This window comes from Alexandromys fortis, unplaced genomic scaffold, assembly GCF_014885135.2.
Source record: "Alexandromys fortis isolate MF-2015 unplaced genomic scaffold, M_Fortis_MF-2015_v1.1 scaffold_156, whole genome shotgun sequence".
NCBI classification, from domain to species: Eukaryota; Metazoa; Chordata; class Mammalia; order Rodentia; family Cricetidae; genus Alexandromys; species Alexandromys fortis.
The window spans coordinates 3,123,059-3,143,302 of NW_026068028.1; the positions used below are offsets into that span (position 1 = coordinate 3,123,059).

Sequence of the window (20,244 nt, forward strand, 5' to 3'; positions counted from 1 at the left end):
GACGCTGGCCCACAGTGGCAGACACAGCCACAGGCTCTGGTGACTCCTTTGACTGGGACCTAGCTTTTTCTGTGGAATGAAAGACGATCCCAAATATGCCTTATTTTCGATTTTAAGTCTTTATGGTTTGGATGAACTCAGCCTGCCCCTGTAGTGTGTTGGCACACCAGTATTGAAACCCTTTAAACTGTTTATTGAGGACACTGGAAAGGCAGCCTTTTAGAAGTCTCATTCCCACACGTGAAGTGGGACCGTAGCTGAAGAGCTAGAACAGTCTCTCAGCAGAACCAGCTGAGGAGAATCAAAAGACTCACACCAAATCCTCGTCGTTTCCTAAAGCAACAGAGCCAATCTCCTCCTCCAAGCCACACAGGCAAGAAGCGGATAGTAGCCAGTGCTCCCTGCTGTACCCCCCCACTCACTGTGCTGAAGAGACCATACTCTCTGGGTCTCCGTGACAGTCTAAGACATCTGCCTGGTGCAACGTTCTCAAAGCTCAGGCAGGGCCAAGTGGAGGACTATGTCACTTGGTCTGGAGGTAACTCTGACTGTCCCCTCCAAATCCCAAGAAAGATGAAGCTGCAGTGGGCTCTCTGCTGTGGGCCCAGGCATTCTCGAACACTCCAGACTCTGCTCTGCACATAGTGGCTACCTTGGGACTCTTGAGGTTCTCAGATTTCAGACTTTTAGAGCTACCCAAAATGGAGTTTAGAGGAGCCACTGTAGCTCAGGTGGAAGTTGAAACTCATTATTTCAGACCACCCTAGAAACAAGTATCTTTGGGGGACCCTTTAGGATAGCAGACAGGTATCTGTGAGGACCAAGGAGACCATGGCACTTAGGGTATGGGATGGAGGAGAAGGGCCGGAGCTCCTGGGAATCATGTCTTAGCGACATCATAGCCTGTGGTTACTGCTGAGGCTTTTCACAAATGCAGTGACTATTAGCCTAGGGGCCGGGTAAGTGTGTGGAGGAGAGTGAGCAGAGAAAGAAAGAAACTGCCCTTTTACCATCTCTGGAAGGGGGATAGACAATGGAACTGAGTTTCTGGGGCATTTGGTGACTTAGAGATGTGTCTGGTCTCCACAAGTCCAAGGCTCCATCAATATCACAAAGGCACAGTGCACACCCACACCACTGTCCATGCCCACACCCACACACCCACTGTCCACGTGCACAACACCAGCCCCTGTGGCTTCTTACTTGGCTACTTTCTTGGCTTTCAGCCTGGGCAGCTGTTGTCCCATGTCCCCCAGAGGCTGCACCTTCCCATGTGAAACAGCAGGGCACTTGGGAGAGAGCCTGGCAAACACCGGGGATGCCAAACAGCCCCGTCTCAGGAACCTTCCAAGGGACAGAGCCGTACGGGTCTTGGGAGGGGCCCTGGGCTGGCCATGAGGTCTTGAGTGGTCAACAGAGGTATCACTGCTCTCAGTGACTGAGGGCCCACTGTTGGCACCAGACCAGCTGGTTTCCCCCTTGGGCTCCAGGCCTGAAGAACTCTCCAGGGCCACTCGGATAGGCGAGGGGCAGATGGCAATGCTGGGCCGTCGGATGAAGCGGCTTGGTGAGGGAAAGGGCTTCCTGGGGGAGCGACAGGCCGGGGAGAAGGGACCAGAAGGAGAGGGAGGCACGCAGGTCCCTGTATACACGGCCAGGTGAGGGCTGGGAGCCAAGTGCAGACCTGGCTGTGGAGAAACAACAACAAAAAAAATTCAATGAGGAGTCTCCAGCCACCAGGGCTGAGGGTCCGTCCTCAGCTTGTTTAACCTTCTTCCAATGGCAACAGTGCCGACCTGTTCTGGTTGCCTTCTGGAGGAACTGATTTAAAGGTTACCCCGAGGTACCTGTGATAATGGTATAGCCAAACAATGCCTCTTGCCGGGACTCATTTGTCACAAACCAACCTTCTTCCAGTCCTGGGACGATGGAGTGTGACCATGTTGAACCTGGTTACCCCTCAACTCAAGTCTCCAAATGCCTTTGTCCTTTCTACCCTGTGTCGCTTCTTTCTCATTGACCACAGGTTTAGACCTGGAGGCATTTGACACTATTTTGCTGTTGTTTTGTGTGTGTGCGTGCGTGTGTGTGTGTGTGTGTGTGTGTGTGTGTGTGTATACTTTGCTGGGAATCTAACCCATGATGTTGCCCATGCTGGGCAAGTGCTTTGTCATTGAGCCATATATCCACCTGGAAGGCATTTAACATTTTAACACAGCGCTGCACAGAGAGAGACCAGCAATGGTGCCCTACTGAGCCTCCATGCCTGGCACCACAACCATCCACCTCCTGTGTCCACCCTGACGATGCTTTAGGGGCTGCGATCCTGGGACCTGCCCAGACCTCTCCTCAGACTGTGCAAGGCAAGCTGGGGGGGGGGGGAGCTGAATGTGTAGAACCTCAGAAGTTTGCAGTAGAGAGACAGGCAATTCTAGAGGAGGTGATTCTGTGATTCTCGGAGAAAAAGGAAGTATCTCATTGCCTTGGCCACCATGGCCCCAGAGTCCAGCGTGTTGGGGCAGAAGAGGAGGGTCTGGTATTAATTTACTCAGCTCAAGAAACCCAAAGGAACTTTGTCCAAGCTGAGCAACGGAATTAAAGCTGAGATCTCCACTCTGACTCTTCACTGTCACCTCTTCCTTTGCAGGCCACAAGAGTCGATGGGAGGAGCGGCTGGGTTCCTCCTGAGAGCCTGCTATGGTTACATACGACATGAAAGCCAGGCATGGGCAGAAGTTCTGAGGAGAGGTGGGTGGTGTCTTATGGATTGCAGAGCCACTACCGCTTCCAAGAGAGGCCTAGAAAGGACCACATTGAGAAACAAACCTTCTCTGCAATAACCACATAGCTCAGCCCTCAGACCCTCAGACTAAAGGGAGGCTACTGACTTCAGAGTGAGGCCTGGTCTCAAGGTCACTCAAATGATCCAGGGCCAGTGTAAAGTGAGGTACACTCAGGGACCACTGAGAGGAATGAGCTCATTTGTTACGCAGCAATAGCAAGTTAAGACAATGACTAAATGTGCTTCTGAGCCTAGGTGCCTGACCCCAGAGCCCCCAGGGTTCCACTAACGTGTGCTACTATCCTATTGCCTGTGTGGGTTCTATGTTCTGGGTGGGGTACCAGTGAGGTCCCTACTAAGTTCACGTCAACCTCACTGCCTTGGAAAGCTCACAAACTCCTGAGATCACCTCACCTTCGAGATAAGAAGTTTGAGGCTCCGGGAGATCAAGGGACTTAACCAAGACCTTTCTCCTCCTCTTTCCCTCCATCCCACTCCTTCCCCAGAACCTTCTCCTTTTCAAGATGAATGACAATGTCATTGCCTTCCCTTCTCACTTACTTAGGCAGAGATGGTCCCTTCTGGGCAAACAGCCACTCTCCCAGTTGCTTTGGTTTCATTTTTTTTTTTTTTGCTTTTTGTTTTTTTGTTTTTCTAGTTCCTTCTCACAAGGAAGCCGTGAGTTCCCCCCCACTCTGTTCCTGCTTGTGCTCTGTAACCCAGCCCTCTGCCAACGACATGAGCAGCAAAGCAAGTGGCATGCAAGACACGCGGTGAAGAAATGCGGCAGGAAACAGATGAGCAGGACCAGATTCAGATTTGTTGTGAGCAGCTTGTTTTATTGTGCGAGGGAGCCCAAAGAGGGAGGGCGGGAGCATGAAATGAGATGGTACATTAGCAGGCAGACACAATCACAGGATCTTTAATGGAAGAAAAAGCAGATGGTGCAGCATCTCTACTCATTTTGTTCCATCAGAAACCAGCTGAGAAATCAAAGACCTGTGGGCCACGTCCAGCATGCAAGGACCCAGGCCCCCTAATGTCCCTTCCTGTTGTGCCCGTCCCCTCTTCCCTAAAAGCAAGTAAAGTTGGTCTCATAAGGAAAAGTCAGCATAGTTGAGGACATCATTTCTCTGGTTAGTCACCCCCCACTGAACACAGTCTGGCATAAGACCTTCCTAGCTGGAAATGACCCTCGCTTCCGTCATAAAACTTGGGGTCACGGGTTCTGCTGGTCACTACCCTGTTACTAATCAGCCTTCTCTTAGAAGCTAGAGGACATAGAAATATATTGTATCCCTCGAACATAACCTAAAGCTGTCTAGAGAGCGCAGAGGATGCTGAGAGAGAAGTGAGATGGTTTGGGACAATCATGATTTAAATATTGCTAAGGTAACACCTAGACAAGAAAGAATAATGGGTGATTGTGTTGAACAACGCTGACAGAAGGAAGCAGGTGCTTACTTCAAGATGACGAAGGGTCTAGGGAGTTCAACGATAATGGTGGTGATGGTGGTGGTGGAAGTGGTGGTGGTGTTGATGCTGATGGTGAGAATGACAGGGATGATGGAGAAGGGTGATGGTGAGGAGGATTGCTATTATGGTGGTGATGGTGCTGATGATAATGATGGCAGTGATGGTGCTGATGACGATAATGATAACGATGACATAATGGTGGTGATAATAATGATGGGGATGCTTATGGTGATGCCAATGGTAAAGATGATGGTGATCTGTGGTGGTGGTGGAAATGGTACTGATAATGGTAAAGATGATGTGATGATGGTGATTGGGATGTAGTGATGATGGGGACTGGTGATGATGGTGGTGACAGCAATGATGACGACGATGGCCGTGATGGTAAAGGTGAGGACTGTGGTAATGAGAAGGTGGCAGTGGCCAGCATTTGTTGAGCATTTATGACACGCTGGGCATGGTTCTAAGTGCTTTACTCTTATTTCCATGCCCCTGGCTCTTGTATCTTTTACCTAATACCCATCACGAAAGTAATGATTTCTTAAAAAAAAAAAATCTAACAGGAAAATAGAATTCTACAAAGGAAATCCTAGAACCTTATAGAATAATACAATCTAGCATAGTAAACTCCATGGGCAGAGAAGCTTGTTATGTGGTTAAATCCTAGTACTAAGAAATGAAGATGGTGTCTGAGAACGATTTAAATATAGCAATAATATTATCTAAATATTATTGAGATACAAATGGGCCCTGAGGGGCTACTGTTATGTTTGCTCCTGGTTAACAAGTTAACGTGAGCCTCTGCCCCCATTAGAGCTGTGGCAGCAGCCACAGATGCCCTTTCAACACCTCAGAACTGGAAAGAGCCCTCTGGCCCCTTTGCTACCAAACCCGTGAATCTCCTTATAGCTCTCAGGACTTGAGCTGGCACTGCCAGACTCTGACACCAGGGACAAGGCAGGAGTGAGAGAGGAAAAGAGCTGACGTCTGGTGTTGAGGTACAGGGATGCCACACAGACATACGAAGTCCTACAAGCTGGATGATGAATAGAACCTTCTAGGATGGGTGGTCCAGGCTTCCCGTTGGTCTTAATCATGTACACCAACTACCGAACCCAGGACCCCTCTAGTCTCCTTAGAGTCTCCACCCTTCCGTAAGCTAGTGGTTCTTACTATCACCTCCCAAAGCATCATGGGACTTCCCTATAATTCAACTGGCCACATTCTTGTCTTTCCTGTTAATTGTAAGTAGCTAATGGGGGGGTCTTTCTCCTCTCTTCTCCCCTGCCCCCTCTACCCCAGGCCCAGACTACAGCACCTGGACGATGCCCAGCATGTAACAGAGGCTGACTATCACTGCAGAATGTTGAGTGGTTGCGACACACAGAAGACTTGTGCTGATGCCTGGCCCTTCTTTTTGTTTGTTTGTTGTCTGTTGAGAAAGGGTCTCACTATGTAGCTCTGGCTGTCCTGGAACTCATATGTAGACCAGGCTGGCCTCAAATTCATAAAAATCTGCCTGCCTCTGCCTCTTGAGTGCTGAGTTTAAAGGTGTGTACCACCATGCTTGGCCTAGGCCTGACGCTTCTAACCACACATCTTCCAAAAGCTTCTCTCAAGCCAAACTATTCTCTCCCAATCTTGGCAGCCCTCACATGTTTAACTGGTAGCTCCCTAACCACACTCTGCCTCATGGTACAGCCATTTGCACCCACACCTTCATCAACCCCATGAGGGAAAAGACCACTTTGCATATTTTTATCCCCCAGCGGTTCTTCTACTGATTCTTATAAAAATCAGCATTTGGGGAACATTATGTGATAGTATATGCCTTTAGTCCCAGCACTTGGAAGGCAAAAGCAGGCAGATCTCTGTGAGTTCAAGGCCATACTAGTAGATACAGTGAGTTCTAATCCAGCCAGGACTACATATTAAGACCTTGCAAATATATACATACTTTTCTGGCCTCTACTTGCACGCACACACACACACGCACACACACACATCATGGATTGTTATAGCAATCCAGAGTGAAGCCATTTCTCTTGTACCTTCCTTTGTGTGGAAAATGTTCGGATCTTTATTTCTTCATTCACAGAAGTGAATGCTCACCGACTGTCTATTGCCTGTGACTCTCACTGAGGGCAGGACCCAGTGTCTCAGACACTGAGTAGATTCCCATGTATGTGGGGAAGAACCCGAAGCAGCACCCTGTGGTCTTCCAGAGAATGAAGGACTCGGCAAGCACAAGCCTGGGGAGTGGGGTGGCGGATGGACAGGCCAAAGATGAACCGGATCTAGGCATGGATGCCCTGAGGAGTGCCTGAAGAACCCTGTGGTTCGAACACTCTAGCCACCACGCTGCTGGTGTGATCGCAGCTCACGTGAGGTGATCAGAAGGGGCAGCAAACATTCTCCAGTTTCAAGCTTCTCCAACTTTCCCCCTAAAGTAGGCCAAACAGCAGGAGAGCTGGGTAAACAGACATCCCCCAGGAGTCTTAGGAGGGCAATGCCTGAACCTGCAGAGCGGAGCATGAAATGACTTTGATGTCTCCAATGTCAGCCTTAAAAATTCATGCGCATTTTGCATTCCATTTCATAATATATTTATGGTTGTTTGAATGTAAATTTTTAAAAATTACCTAAATCTCCTCCTATTCTAAATATTCAAGTAAAATTGCTATCCTAGTTCCAGAGCTGATCTTCTGACAGCCCCTCTTCTCACAAATAACTAAGCAGAGAGGGCCTGTGAGTTGCTCAAGAACTGGACCAAGGTCTAAGAGGCATCCTCCGAACCCAGAGCTCTTTTCATTCATTCATTCATTCATTCATTCATTCACTCATTAGCTCATTTGTTCATTCATTCAGTCATGTAACACACATGTACAGAACTTCCTAATTTTGGGAATTAGATTTCAAGCAGTAAGCTAGATTTTGCCCCTCCCCACCTTCCACTCAGTTTTTTTGTTTTGTTTTGTTTTGTTTTTGTTTTAGAGACAGGGTTTCTCTGTAGCTTTGGTGCCTGTCCCAGAACTAGCTCTTGTAGACCAGGCTGGCCTCGAACTCCCAGAGATCCGCCTGCCTCTGCTTCCCGAGTGCTGGGATTAAAGGCGTGCGCCACCACCGCCCAGCTTCCACTCAGTTTATAATGGCTCATAACCTGAAGCTTCTGCCTGGGGACTCCAAAATTCCTCAAAAGAAAATTTAAAAACCATATCCGTGGTGCCATCTCAGAGGAACTCGTGGAACTGGGAAGTGTTTGTTCCCCTCTGGGGTTGGGATTCTCTTGCTAGCAGGAAACCAATGACCACGAGCTACTTATATCGGCTTAGACAGTCTTCAGTGACGTGGCCCTGCCCACCTCTCTCACCCTGCCTTGTACCATGTCCTTCTCATCCACCAGGCTCCATCCACCCAGCTTTTCAGTTCACCCCAAACCCTTCCCCACATCTGGGGCTTTGTCCTTAGAGTTCCTCTCTCTATGGGGCATTTTCCTTGCTTGGTCCACATCCCATGATGACTATTCATCATCCTGTATTCCTCTATCACTGCTTCCAAGAGGTGCTAAGTCTACACAGAACACAACTTCCTTATCATGGTATCAGATTCGTTTCCCTTGTAACTTATTCAATAGGCTTTTAATCCTATTTTTAGTAATTGTAGCAATTACTACAATTAACTCAATTCTATACCCTTCCCTGTATCCACATATTTTTAAACAGACTCTGACATATTTTTACTAAAACAAAAAGAGTCTATTTCCCTACTTCTTTCCCCCTCATGGACACGGGGTCTTATGTAGTCCAGGCTGGCCCCAAATTCATTATGTATGTAAGCATAACCTTAATTCTTAACACTCCTGCTTTCGCCTCCCAAGATCTGGGATTGTAGGTGTGCACCACCCCGCTTGGTTCTATGTGGTGGTGGGGATTGAACCCATGACTCCATGCTTACAAGCAAGCGCCCTACACACTGATCTGCATCCCCCGCCCTGTTTCTTCACTCCCTAATCTAGGAGGAATCTGTGACTTTCTCTGGCCAAGAAAAGATGAAATGAGGACACGGAAAGCCATATGCACTTCTACCTTCTCCCTCGCAATTCGGCCACCACCCTAAGGCCATGCCTGGGCAGGGCTGCTGGAAGAGAAGAGAAACATGAAGCAGAGCAGACATGTCACACTGATCCAGCCCAAGCTTCAGTAAGCCAAACTCCAGACACAGGAGGTAATCAAGCGAAGAACAACAGAGCCACCCAGATGACTCCTATGTATGAACAATAAATGCTTACTATTGCATATCACTCTGGTTTATAGCCCAGTGCTGCACCATCAAGGCTACCTGACTGTTTAATTGCTTTGGTCAGTCCTGGACCACAAGCTCTATTAGAGAAGAACAATGTCATTTTTGTTCATCCATGCCCTGCACATAGAAGGAACTCAGTAAGTTTGTGGAATGTGTGCCGGTTCCTGCTTTAGAAGACTGCTCTCCTACACTGGTTGCTTTCTCTTTTGCATACAGGTATGTAGGGTTATTTATCCTCAAGAATAACCTGGTTGGCCTCAAAGTCATAGACTGAGCTCTGTCTTTCCCCCCGAACACTGAGAGAGCCTAGTCTATAGTGACAGAGAAAGGTAGCATCAAAGTCTATTGCCCAAAGGATATCTGGTGTCCACAATCCTTCCTCCTACATACAAGCACCAGTGCCTTTGTTCTTTAACAAAAGAGATAATCTCAACAGGACATTTCTCCTTGCCTCCTCTAAGTCTTTCATCCCCATAAGTGATTTATCCATACATTATACATAAGGGGATGGGAAAATAGAGAAGTAACCGTGGCTAAGAACAAGCTTACTAGGAACCGTGTCCCGGCCATGCCTTCTTAGGCAGGTGTAACAGAGGAGACGAGGGATGGGCCTTGTATACAAGAGCCCTGTGGAGGGATCTCAGGTTGCTTTGGAAGTGGCATCTAAATTGAGAGGTGGGTTTGAGAAGTCTCGCAAAGCTATTCTAAACAATCACTCCTCAAAGAAGTAGCCTTGGTCAGTTTTTTGATAAAGAAGTATATAATATAGCCTCTTTTTTCCTATGTGTCCAACCATACGAGCTCCCTAGAGCAATATGGGTGGGCATGGCTGCTCCCTCATGAGACAACCTTCTACCATCACCAGCCCTGCTCCTTGGTGACTTGGAATAGGAAAACAAAGCCATGTAACTCTTGGGCTAGAAGTCCACTCGACCCTACATTTTGCTGATGGAGAATGAACTTTCTAAAGACTAATCCTTTATGTTTTTGCCTCTCCCAAGCGCACGTGCCCCACCCCAGGAATCAGAAACTCATTTAGGAGGCAGCTCCTTTCTGAGTAGGCTCCTGCGGTCCAGCTTGCTCATGACCTGGGTGATGTCCACTGTGTTGGCCGCTTCGCGAGCTTTCTCTTCCTCTTCCAACTGCCTCAGGATGACAGGGCTCGGGCTGGAGCGCAGGTGGCGCCTCATAAATGGGAGGGTGGAGCTACAAGGAAAGAGAGATGAGTGCTTGATAGAAAAATAGACAGCTTGCCTAGGGACGCTGACACGCCTGGGGACACTGACATGTCAGGTGACATGCCTGGTCGAGGTTGGAGCTAGATCAGAATTGGGACATAACCCCTCATTTTGCCAGTGAACTTCAAGAGGACCTTCAGAACCACGCCCAACCTTCATTCTTTCCCCTCATGGAGGATGGGGCCACACTGAGTGAGTTCAGCTGCCACCAGATTTCAGGTGAGGCCCTAGGAAGACTCTTTGGATGATGGTGGTGGTGACAGACACGCCTTCTACAGTGTTTAGATTTCAATATGTTGTGTCAATGCAAGGTCGTCAAGATCTCAATGCTCTCTCTGCAAGATCTTCAAAGAAGAGGGCATGGTGGGGGTTGGATGGTGGGCACAGCAGGGTTGGATGGTACATAGTGGGGTTGGATCGTGGGCCCCTGAGAGCTTGAGTCTTGAGGAAGAGTCATGCCTCAGAGTATGTGTTTTAAAAGACAAGGTGTGCCAGGCGGTGGTGGTGCACGCCTTTAATCCCTGCACTCGGGAGGCAGAGGCAGGCAGATCTCTGTGAGTTCGAGGCCAGACTGGTCTAGAAGAGCTAGTTCCAGGACAGGAACCAAGAAAGCTACGGAGAAACCCTGTCTCAAAAATAAAAAATAAAATAAAAGACAAGGTGTAAGAGTGTGGAGATAGCTTCCTTGACAGTATACGGACCAGAACTTGATCCCCAGGAGCATGTAAAAAACCCAATTTGGTGGTACACAGTTGTAATGCCAGCGCTGGGAAGAGAGACAATGTGGAAAGTGGGTGTTGGCCATTCAGCCTGACCTACTCCATTAGCTCCAGGCCAAAGAGAGGCCCTGTCTCAAAAAATAGATAGATAGGTAGATAGATAGATAGATAGATAGATAGATAGATAGATAGATAGATAGATAGAAGGAAGAAAAGGGGGTGGGATAACACCTAAGGTTGTCCTCTGACCTTCACATACATGGAGAGAGAGAGAGAGGAGCTGTCCCAAAAGGCTGGCTGGCCCCAGTGGAAGTTTCCTCAGAGGCTTAGTAAGCTTCAGCCACCCTCCTTACATTCCATATCTCAGGACAAATCAGAAACTTATTCCGCAGCCCAATATGGATTTCTGTGGCCAAACTGGCTACCACATTCTAGAAATCAGGACAAGGTTTGAAGGGCTTAAGGAACAGAGCTGAGACATATAGCCTCAGGACTGAGGGATGGGGTACACAGATTTGAGGAGATTTCTGAAGCAACAACAGACTAAAGACAGAGGACCAACCCCTAATTTCTGTGTGAGCCCCAAGCCCTTGTCTCTATGCAGAGAGGCAGGATACTCTCAAAAAAAAAAAAAAACTGGGCACTAACTAATGCCACCAACTCTGCCAAAGTTTGGAAGGCTTGCACCTTAACTTTTAAAAGATTCGCGTCTACCTGCGAGCCAAGGATTGGGCTCCTCCCACTGCGTCCCCTCCATTGGCACACACCATGCACGCAAACATTCACACCTGTTCCCACCCCCAATAGGGTGGCAGCACTCCCAGACTGTGATGTCCCTTGCCAAAGTCAAGTACAACCAGCAGAGGTCTCTGCCATCCACGAGGCACTCCATGCCCCGGCTGTACCCAGGAAGGAACCTCTCTGAACTCCCGTGCCTGCCCTAACTCATAAAACGTTAGGACGGAAGTGGTGAGACAAACTATCTCCTAGCCCACCCCCACCCTTTCTGAATCTCTGGGCTTCACTGTGGCCTTTACTGGAGTTCCCAGGGCCACTGGACTCCGTTCTTTACTCAGTGACCTGTGAACGGTGCCACAAGCCCACTTTCTCTCACAGGACTGCTGCCCTCAAGGACAAGGTGGCACATTTTTTTTCATTGGCTCCTTTGATAAAGGAGGCCCACTTCCCTCCCCCACACACTTTGAAGTGACTGAACTGAATATGGGCCCAGCACTGGCTGAACAAATAGGAGCATTTACTGACCACAGGGGCAGTTTCAAAATAAAACCTCTGCCAGAATTTCCAGTTTTGTTTAAGCTGTTATTTCTTTTAAATCTTTTTTTTTCCCCTCCGAGACAGAGTTTCTCTGTAGCTTTGGTGCCTGTCCTGGAACTAGCTCTTGTAGACCAGGCTGGCCTCAAACTCACAGAGATCCGCCTGCCCCTGCCTCCTCCCATCCCGAGTGTTGGGAATAAAGGTGTGCGCCACCACCACCCAGTTGTACTCTTAAATCTTTAAATAATCTTTATGGCTCAAGTACCCCTTTCCATTTCCACCAAAAAAAAAAAAAAGTTTAGTTTGTTCCTTGGAGTATGACATCATCCATTATCCCGGTGTCTCTGTAAGACACTGGATGATAGAAATTACCAGCTAGTTAATGGACTTGTAGAAAGTCGTCTCCAGAGGCACCAAGAACAGTTGGGGTGTTACTGTTTGCCTCTTTCAACCGTCTAGCCTTTTCTCTTGGTGTGCAACGCCCCCCCAGGGTCTTGGAACAACAGAGATATGAAGGGTGTGCCTTAATTAACTCCTGTTCATCAGTTTGGAGGTAGCGAGGGAGGGTGATTTTTAAAAAAAATGAGATGTTTCCACTTGTGTACTCATAATTACCGGTCTGATATTCAGGGCCCTTTAGAATCAAGGAAACAAAACTTACCGGAGGCAATTACTAAGGGAATCTTGCTGGAGGGCATTTCGAAGCAAATGAGGCCCACGTTCACTGCACACCACTTTCCAGCCCCCAGCGATGCCATTGAGCAAATCTCCACTCCAGCCATTTGGCTACACGGGGCCCCTCACGTCTCTAAAGTAAACAGTGGGTGGCCAGCGATTAAAGAGACTCCACTTGCCTTCTCTTGGTGGTTTCCTGTGGCTCGATAGCTTTGGCCAGCATTTCTTTATAGATCGGAGACTTTAAATAGCGAGCATAAGAATCCTGGGGGGAACGGAAAGAAAACAGTGGTGATGAGCCAGGGAGAGGGGGTGCATCCGATAGAGTGGAATATGACCGTCACTTCCGAGCACTGTCCCCTGGTGGGACTGCAAGATAAGAGAAATCTGTTTCCCTGCATGAGGCATGCTCGGGAGATGCTGCGAGCCGTGGAGCTCAGGCGTGAAGCTCAAGACCAGGCAGGGCCAAGTTGTCCCAGAGAACTCAGAAATGTACGTCCTTGGGGTCACCCCAGTCCTACCTAATCATGACCTCCAAGGGTGGGACAACCACCAGAGTCTATAGGACCACAATTCATAGCCCCCCAACACTAAAATCCTCAGAGCTGTGAGCCTGTAAAGCCAACAAGAGATACGAAGACATTAAACTTTCACCCTTAGTGGTTGTGGAGATAGAGCCCACTTCTGCCCCATAGCCACCCACTTCTCCCTGGAGTTCAGGGTAAGATAGGACAATGCAAGATACTGAAAAGTCTCTCTTATGGGGGAGCTGAGCAGGGTAGGGAAGTTGCTACCTGAAAACTCCACTCACAGCTAAAACAGGCAATGCTCACCACGGCAACCCAGCAATGGAGAACAGTCTCAAAGGTTTGTTAAATCCTAGAGACTAGTTGGTAGTCGTGGCGGTTATGAAAAACAGGGTGGAATCTGGGAATAGGGATAACGAAGCCATCGGGTCATGTGGAACTTGTCACCACAAGAAATGGCCCCTAAGAGACGTAGCATCAACTCCAGACACACAGCATTCTTTTGTAAAGAACCCACGCAGACATACACCCATCATGAGAAGCCTCCGCCTCATCCTGGCCAGTGTGCATGTGTGGTGAGAAGGTGTGTGAATCTGTGTACATGCATGCAGTAGTCGACACCAAGTCTCTTTCTCGATCATTCTCCACTTTACTTTGGTAACACATTTCTTGCTGAGCCTGGAGCTCATCTGCCTTGGGTAGGGGGTGAGCAAGCCCCTGGGATTCTCCTGTCTCTGTCTCCCAGCTTTTGACATGGGGTGCTGGCCACTGGAACTCAGGTGGGAGCTTTTGTGCAGCCAGCAGGATGGCACATTGAGGAACGGTGCTTGCCACCAAACTGAGTCTGATCCTAGGATTCACATGGTGGAAGGAGAGAACAAATGAACACACACACACACAGAGTCAATTGATTTTAAAATTTTTAAAAATAATTAGGTATGTCTGGGCCAGGATGGTGGCTCAGTGGCTAAGGGTACTTGCCAACAAGCCTGATGACCTGGAAATTCATATGGTGGGAAGAGAGAACACAAAGTTGTCTTCTGACCTCCACACACACGTATGTGCACGTACGCATGCACACAGGCACGCGCGTGCACCCACACACTCACACACTCAAAGGAATGGGGAAATTAATTTCTCGGAATTTTTTTCAGAAAGTTATTTTCTCTCAGATTCATGACAATTCCTTGGAAGTTTCCACCCTGCTACTGTCTCACTAATGATCCAGAAGCTACCTGAATTCTCACAAGGTTTACCTGCCGGGTCTCAGGCTTTGTCAGAGCAGAAGCTGTCGTCCTATCTCCGTCCCCGCTGAAAGCTTAGACCAGCCAGACTCTGGAGGAACCTCCCCGGGGAATCTTTTTGGAGACAAGCTGCCTTGCTTTGCACAGAGACTGTGCCTTATAAGTTTTCAAGAGCTCACAGTAATTATTTTCATCTGTCTTGTTGTCGCTGATACTACCTGCAACCTAACCGCAGCACAAGAAGCCCGCAGACACACACCACTTCTACGGTAATGTCCAAGGCCAGAGGTTAGGTCTAGCCCGAGGATAAGAGAAAAAGAACCAGTAGGCCTTTCTACCTCACGGGATTGGCAAAGCAGTTTCCACGCCCACTCCCCCGCCCTTCCCACATCCGAGGACCTTTCCGGGTCTCCGAGCATCCTCGGCACAGGCCTGCCTACCTTCTTCATGAGCATGTAGATGTGTGTCTGCGCTGCATCAAGCACGTAGCGGTGGGGATGCCTCAGCCCCTTCACGGTGATGTCCATGGTTTTGCCATCTATGTTGATCCAACGTCTTGCACCTGGCGCCAGGAACAGCCTGGGAAGAGAAGGAAATGTCCATCAAAGGAGCTAACTCGGGTGCACATGTACACAGAGCAAAGGGCCCACACAACAGGCCCAGGTTAGCTAAGAAACGCTGAAGGGTCTGAAATTTGCCCATCAGTTTTTCCCAGAAGCCAGAATAAGGTCATGGCAGCCTTGGGAATGGAATGTTCAACCTTGACATTCCTAGGAGAGCAAGTCAGAAGCTGGTGGAGTAGACCTAGGTGGGTGCAATTTGGGGGGAAAGTCAACTTCTAGAGGGGCTAGAGAAATAGCTCAACAGTTAAGAGCACTTGCTACTCTTGCAGAGGACCGAGCATTCAATTCCCAGAACCCATATATAGGGTAGCTCAAAATTACCTGGAACTCCAACTCCAGGGAAGTCCAGAACCCAATTCTGGATCCTGCAGACATTTAAACATACACACACACACACACACACACACACACACACATACTTAAAAATAAAATATTTTTTAAAAAAATCCACCTCCAGCTTAACCTTCCTCCTTACTCACTGCTATCCTAGGGCCAACCTGAGACCTCCAAAATGGCGTTCTGAAACCTCTGCTCCTCCATGGACCGGACTAGACAAGTCTGACGAAGAATCTCAAATACTGAGTAGCAAGGGAGGATAGCCATAACCCCAGTTCCCAGGGCGTGGCTGTCTCAGCATCCAGGCCAGCAGCCCTAAGATTGATCAAGTTTTTCAAGTCCTAATAGCTCGGTCTAGGATTTGGCACAGGGGCAATCCCCCAGGCTACAGATTAGAAAGACTCACGGGGCATTTGCCCACACTACCAAGCTATACATCCAAATTTTGTCAATCAAACTAATATTTATGTAAGTGGAGGCTCAGGTGGTAGGAAGCTGACATGCTGTGAGGCTAGCGAGCCACCTCCTAGCTGAGTTTTAACCTTAGGAGCTGTGGGATTTCACGAACCAGGCACGTGCCTACTGCACTACAGAAAGTGGCCATAGGTCCTCACCCTTGCATCTCATGGGACACCTCCCTGTGGGGAGCTAGCCAGTCTCTGAGGAGAAACAAGATATCTGCTCTTCTCTGGAAATCTCATTCCTTTCTGAAATGTGGGCTGGTCCATCTGAGTCATGAGAAGGGAGGACACCGAGGAGAATATTGGGTCCTTGAGTGGAAAGAGCTGGCTGAGCCGCTGCCTAAGGATCAGTAGCAGAAGCCAGAGCTGCCAAGGGCTGCTTCCCATCCCATGGGGAGAAACCTGGGGGACCCGCGGCGCATGTGAGTGGGAATGAAAAACGCCGTGCCCTCAGAGCCCTAGACTGGTGGGACCGTTAGGGAAAGGACCACAGCAGGACAAGGGTACACACAAGCTTCTAGGATGAAGGCCAACAAGGGTAGGACTGTCGCGCTCCACAACCTCCCCATCCTCTCCACCTGGCCCTTGGGAGCAGATCTACCACAGTGAACCACCCTCAGCTCTGGGGTGACTTAGAAGGGCAGGGCTAGACAGGGACATACTGTTCCTAGAGCCATGAGTGGGGAATAAGATCTGTGCACACTCACAGCCTCACACACGGGAGACGTCCCATTCCCTTATTGTCGATAGCTTGTGGAGTAGATTCTCCATACCTCCCCTCCTCTTCCTCTCTCTCTCTCTCTCTCTCTCTCTCTCTCTCTCTCTCTCTCTCCCCCTCTCTCTCTCTCTCTCTCTCTCTCTCTCTCTCTCTCTCTCCCTCCCTCCCTCCCTCTCTCTCTCTCTCCACTACCCTACACACACACACACTCACCAAAAAAAAAAAAAAAAAAGAGGGAAAGTCAAACACAAAACACAAAAATTTGCACTGTGGTGGACTGTGGTGACGCACGCCTTTAATCCCAGCACTTATGAGGCAGAGGCATGTGGATCTCTGCAAGTTTGAGGTCATCCTAGCCTAAAGAGCAAGTTCCAGGACAGGCTCCAAAGCTACACAGAGAAACCCTGTCTCAGAAAACCAAAAACATCGCACTGTGGTTCTGGGTAGCTTGCTTTCATTCATGGACACAATCCCATAGGAACAGGAGAATATCACCGTCCAACTCATTTGAGTTCCTTCAGAGCAACCCTCAAATTTTCCAAACCTCAGGGAGGAGTTTATGGAATGGCAGGGCCAGTGGTTGGTGTCAGCCAGAGCCTAGGCAGCCACAGGATGTGGGAGCCAACCCTCAGCCCCATTCCACCCGCCCACACGAGGGAGGCTTTTCCCCAAACACAGCTGATCCTCACTTGTAAATCTCCTCGGCTTTCTCCTTGACCTTGGACTGATCTCCGTACTTCAGGTCCTCACAGGCTTCCCAGAATCCCAGGTTCTCCCCTGCACGGGGAAGGCAGGTCCACGCGGATGAAAGCCAGGCCGGAAGTGAGTGGAGAGAAGAGGAGATAAAGGTCAGTGGGCACAGCTCACCTGTTGAGCATCTTCCCGCAAGACGAGACACTGAGCACAGGCACAACAAACACCAGTGTCACTCGAGAGAGGGAGCCACTTCTGGGCTGTGGGAGGAATCGGGACACAGCAATGGTTCATTCTATGAGTATCCTCTGTCAAAAACCGGACTGGCCTCCACCACACTTGAAGCGATTATCCAGTCACGGAGTGGATGCTCTCCTGCCCTTCAATAATGCACAGGACAGAGCTTCTAATAACCCACCCCCTGGGCTGTCATGCTCTTCTTCTAAATGGACATTTGTTTGTTTATTGGGGAGAACACAGGTGTGGAGTTAAAGAACAAAATCGTGCAGTAGGTTATCGTCATCATGTGGGGGTCCCAGGACTGACGTCATCAGGCTTAGCCCCAAGAGCCATCTCACCAGCAGTTCCCATACTCTTCCTGGATGAGAGTTTATCTTTAGCAAACCCTTCCTGAACAGTTCACACGGGCTCGTAATTATCTATGACTCCACTCTTGAGCCTCCTGCCCTCTGCCGTGTTTCGCGGCCGTGTGATTTCTCCTGCTTTATTTGACCGTGCACGGGGACCCCCACTTTCTGTATTCGTTCCCACGCATCTTCCAGGCAAAAAGTCCTTGGAGTCTTTGACAGCTGATGGCATGGGATACATGGGTACAAAGGGCACCCAGTGTCACAAGAACCAGAGGGATCTTGTTCCTCAAGACTGAGAGAGCGAAGAAAAAAAAAACAGACCCTCGAAATCCTTAATCTTTTCCCAGTTCCTCAATCATTCCCCAGTCATTCAAATACGTTGGTACAGTGGTTCCAAGTACCTGAGAGATTTTACCTGAGAAAATAACAATAGTGTCACCAATGAGCGAGTGTGTGTGTGTGTGTGTGTGTGTGAGAGAGAGAGAGAGAGAGAGAGAGAGAGAGAGAGAGAGAGAGAGAGAGAGAATGTGTGTACACACATGCACATACACACTCTAAAGTGTTGTGGCGCTATTTAATAAACAAGAGAGAACCCTTCCTCTGTGTCCACAGTATTTCCTGAGAGCGCCCAGTTAGGTCAGACTAGCAGAGGCTGCACAATTCTACACTAGCTAGAATTTGCCCCGTAACTCTTCTTCAGACAGAAGTCACAGGCCAACGATCTTCAACAGCCAATTGGTCTGACATCAGTACCTCTTGATTATGAGAAGAAGAAAAAAAAACAGTCGTTGCTTAGGACTAAAATTATGTGAGCAATTGTTTACAAAAGACAAAAATTGCAAATAACTCGGAATTGCCCACGGAAGAGAAATGGGTAAACAAATGTGGTATATGTTTGCCATGGGATACCTTCAGCCATAAAAAGGGACAGAGAATCTCTCTTCATTAGTGTCAGCTACCAACTGCTTATCTGAGGGAGTCTCAACTGGGGGATTGCCTCGATCTGACTGGCCTGTGGTGGGATATTTTCTTGACTGATTATTGATAGAGGAGGGTTCAGTCCACGTGGCTGGTGCCAACCATGGTTGGATCGGCCCTGACTAAGAAACATAACGGGACAATGGCCTAGAAGCCAGTCAGTTACGCGGCGTTCCTCCATGGTTTCTGTCTCAGTTCGCTCTTGAGTCCATGCCCCAACTTTCCTCAGTGCTGGGCTGTGGCCTCGAAATGTGAACTCAATAAACCTTCTCTTCCCCAAGTTGCTTATCGAGGTAGTTTTTACCACAGCAACAGAAAGAAGACTAGAATACGATGCAGCATGAATGAACCTTGAAGGCACTATGGTGGTCTTAACAAAAATGGCCCCCAAGGAGAGGCACTATTTGAAAGGATTAGGAGGCCTAGCCTTGTTAGAGCAAGTGTCACTGGGGGTGGGCTTTGAGGTTTCAGAAAGCCCATTGCAAGCCCAGAGTCTTTCTCTCTTCCTGCTGCCTTTTGATCCAGATGTCAAACACTCGCAACCTCTCCAGCCTGCGGACCACCAGGCTTCCCACCATGATGACAATGGACTAAACTTAAACTGTAAGCAATCCTCAATTAAATGTTTCCTTCATAAGAGTTGCTGTGGTCGTGGTGTCTCTTTAAAGCAACAGAAGAACACTAAGACAGAAGTTATGTGAAACAGGTCAGCTACAACGGGACTAATTCTGTGTTTACAATTGCAGGAGGTGCCTAGAGCATTCAATCTCACAGAGACATGCAGAGAAACAGAGGAAACTGTGGGGTGGGAAGATGGGAAGTTCATATTTCGTTGAATTTCACATTCCACTTGGCGTGATGAAAAGGTTCAGAAAAAGGTGGATCCACTTCCTAGTCACCAGACTGTGCGCTTAGATGGTTAAGATGGTAAATTTTATGTTACATATTTTTCTAAGAAAAAATTTAAGCGAGAAGTTGGGGAAATAGCTCAGTCTGTAAAGCAACTGTCTTAGAAAGGTGAGAAATGGGATTTGAATCTCTAGAACCCACCCAACGCTGAGTGGCCATGGCAGCCTGCCGGTAAACCCACTGTTTGGGACACAGAGAGAGCTGGATAGCCAGGTTAGCCATATCCGTGAGACCTGGGTTCAACTGAGAGCCCCTGCCTTGATGAATAAGATGAAGAGCGATCAAGGAAGAATCCTGAGGCCACCCTCTCAGGCCTCGACACTCAAGGGCAACCATGTGTATAGGCACCCCACACATATATACACACAGGAACATGTATGTACACACTCATTTAAAAACATTAAACAGCCGGGCGATGGTGGCGCACGCCTTTAATCCCAGCACTCGGAAGGCAGAGGCAGGCGGATCTCTGTGAGTCTGAGACCAGCCTGGTCTACAGAGCTAGTTCCAGAACAGGCTCCAAAGCCACAGAAAAACCCTGTCTCGGGGAAAAAAAAAAAACATTAAACAAACACATTAAAACAATACAAGAATGTTCACTGCGGTATTCATGAATCCAAAGGTCAATACAATCAAAATTCAGGAGTTGGAGAGATGGTTCTACAGTTAAGAGCATTTTTGCTCTTTCAGAGGTCCCA

The 20,244-nt window shown here is 48.6% G+C and overlaps 1 protein-coding gene across 1 annotated transcript in view; it reads right to left on the reverse strand.

Moving 5' to 3' along the window:
* Positions 1-20,244, reverse strand: part of Rgs9 (regulator of G protein signaling 9) — a 69,335-nt gene that overhangs the window by 442 nt on the left and 48,649 nt on the right. The window contains exons 14-18 of the mRNA XM_050164322.1: positions 17,066-17,153; positions 14,679-14,817; positions 12,647-12,732; positions 9,649-9,766; positions 1,204-1,688 (exon numbers count right to left, since the gene is read on the reverse strand). Of these exons, the coding sequence (XP_050020279.1) occupies positions 1,204-1,688; positions 9,649-9,766; positions 12,647-12,732; positions 14,679-14,817; positions 17,066-17,153 (916 nt within the window). The remainder of the gene's footprint in view (positions 1-1,203; positions 1,689-9,648; positions 9,767-12,646; positions 12,733-14,678; positions 14,818-17,065; positions 17,154-20,244) is intronic.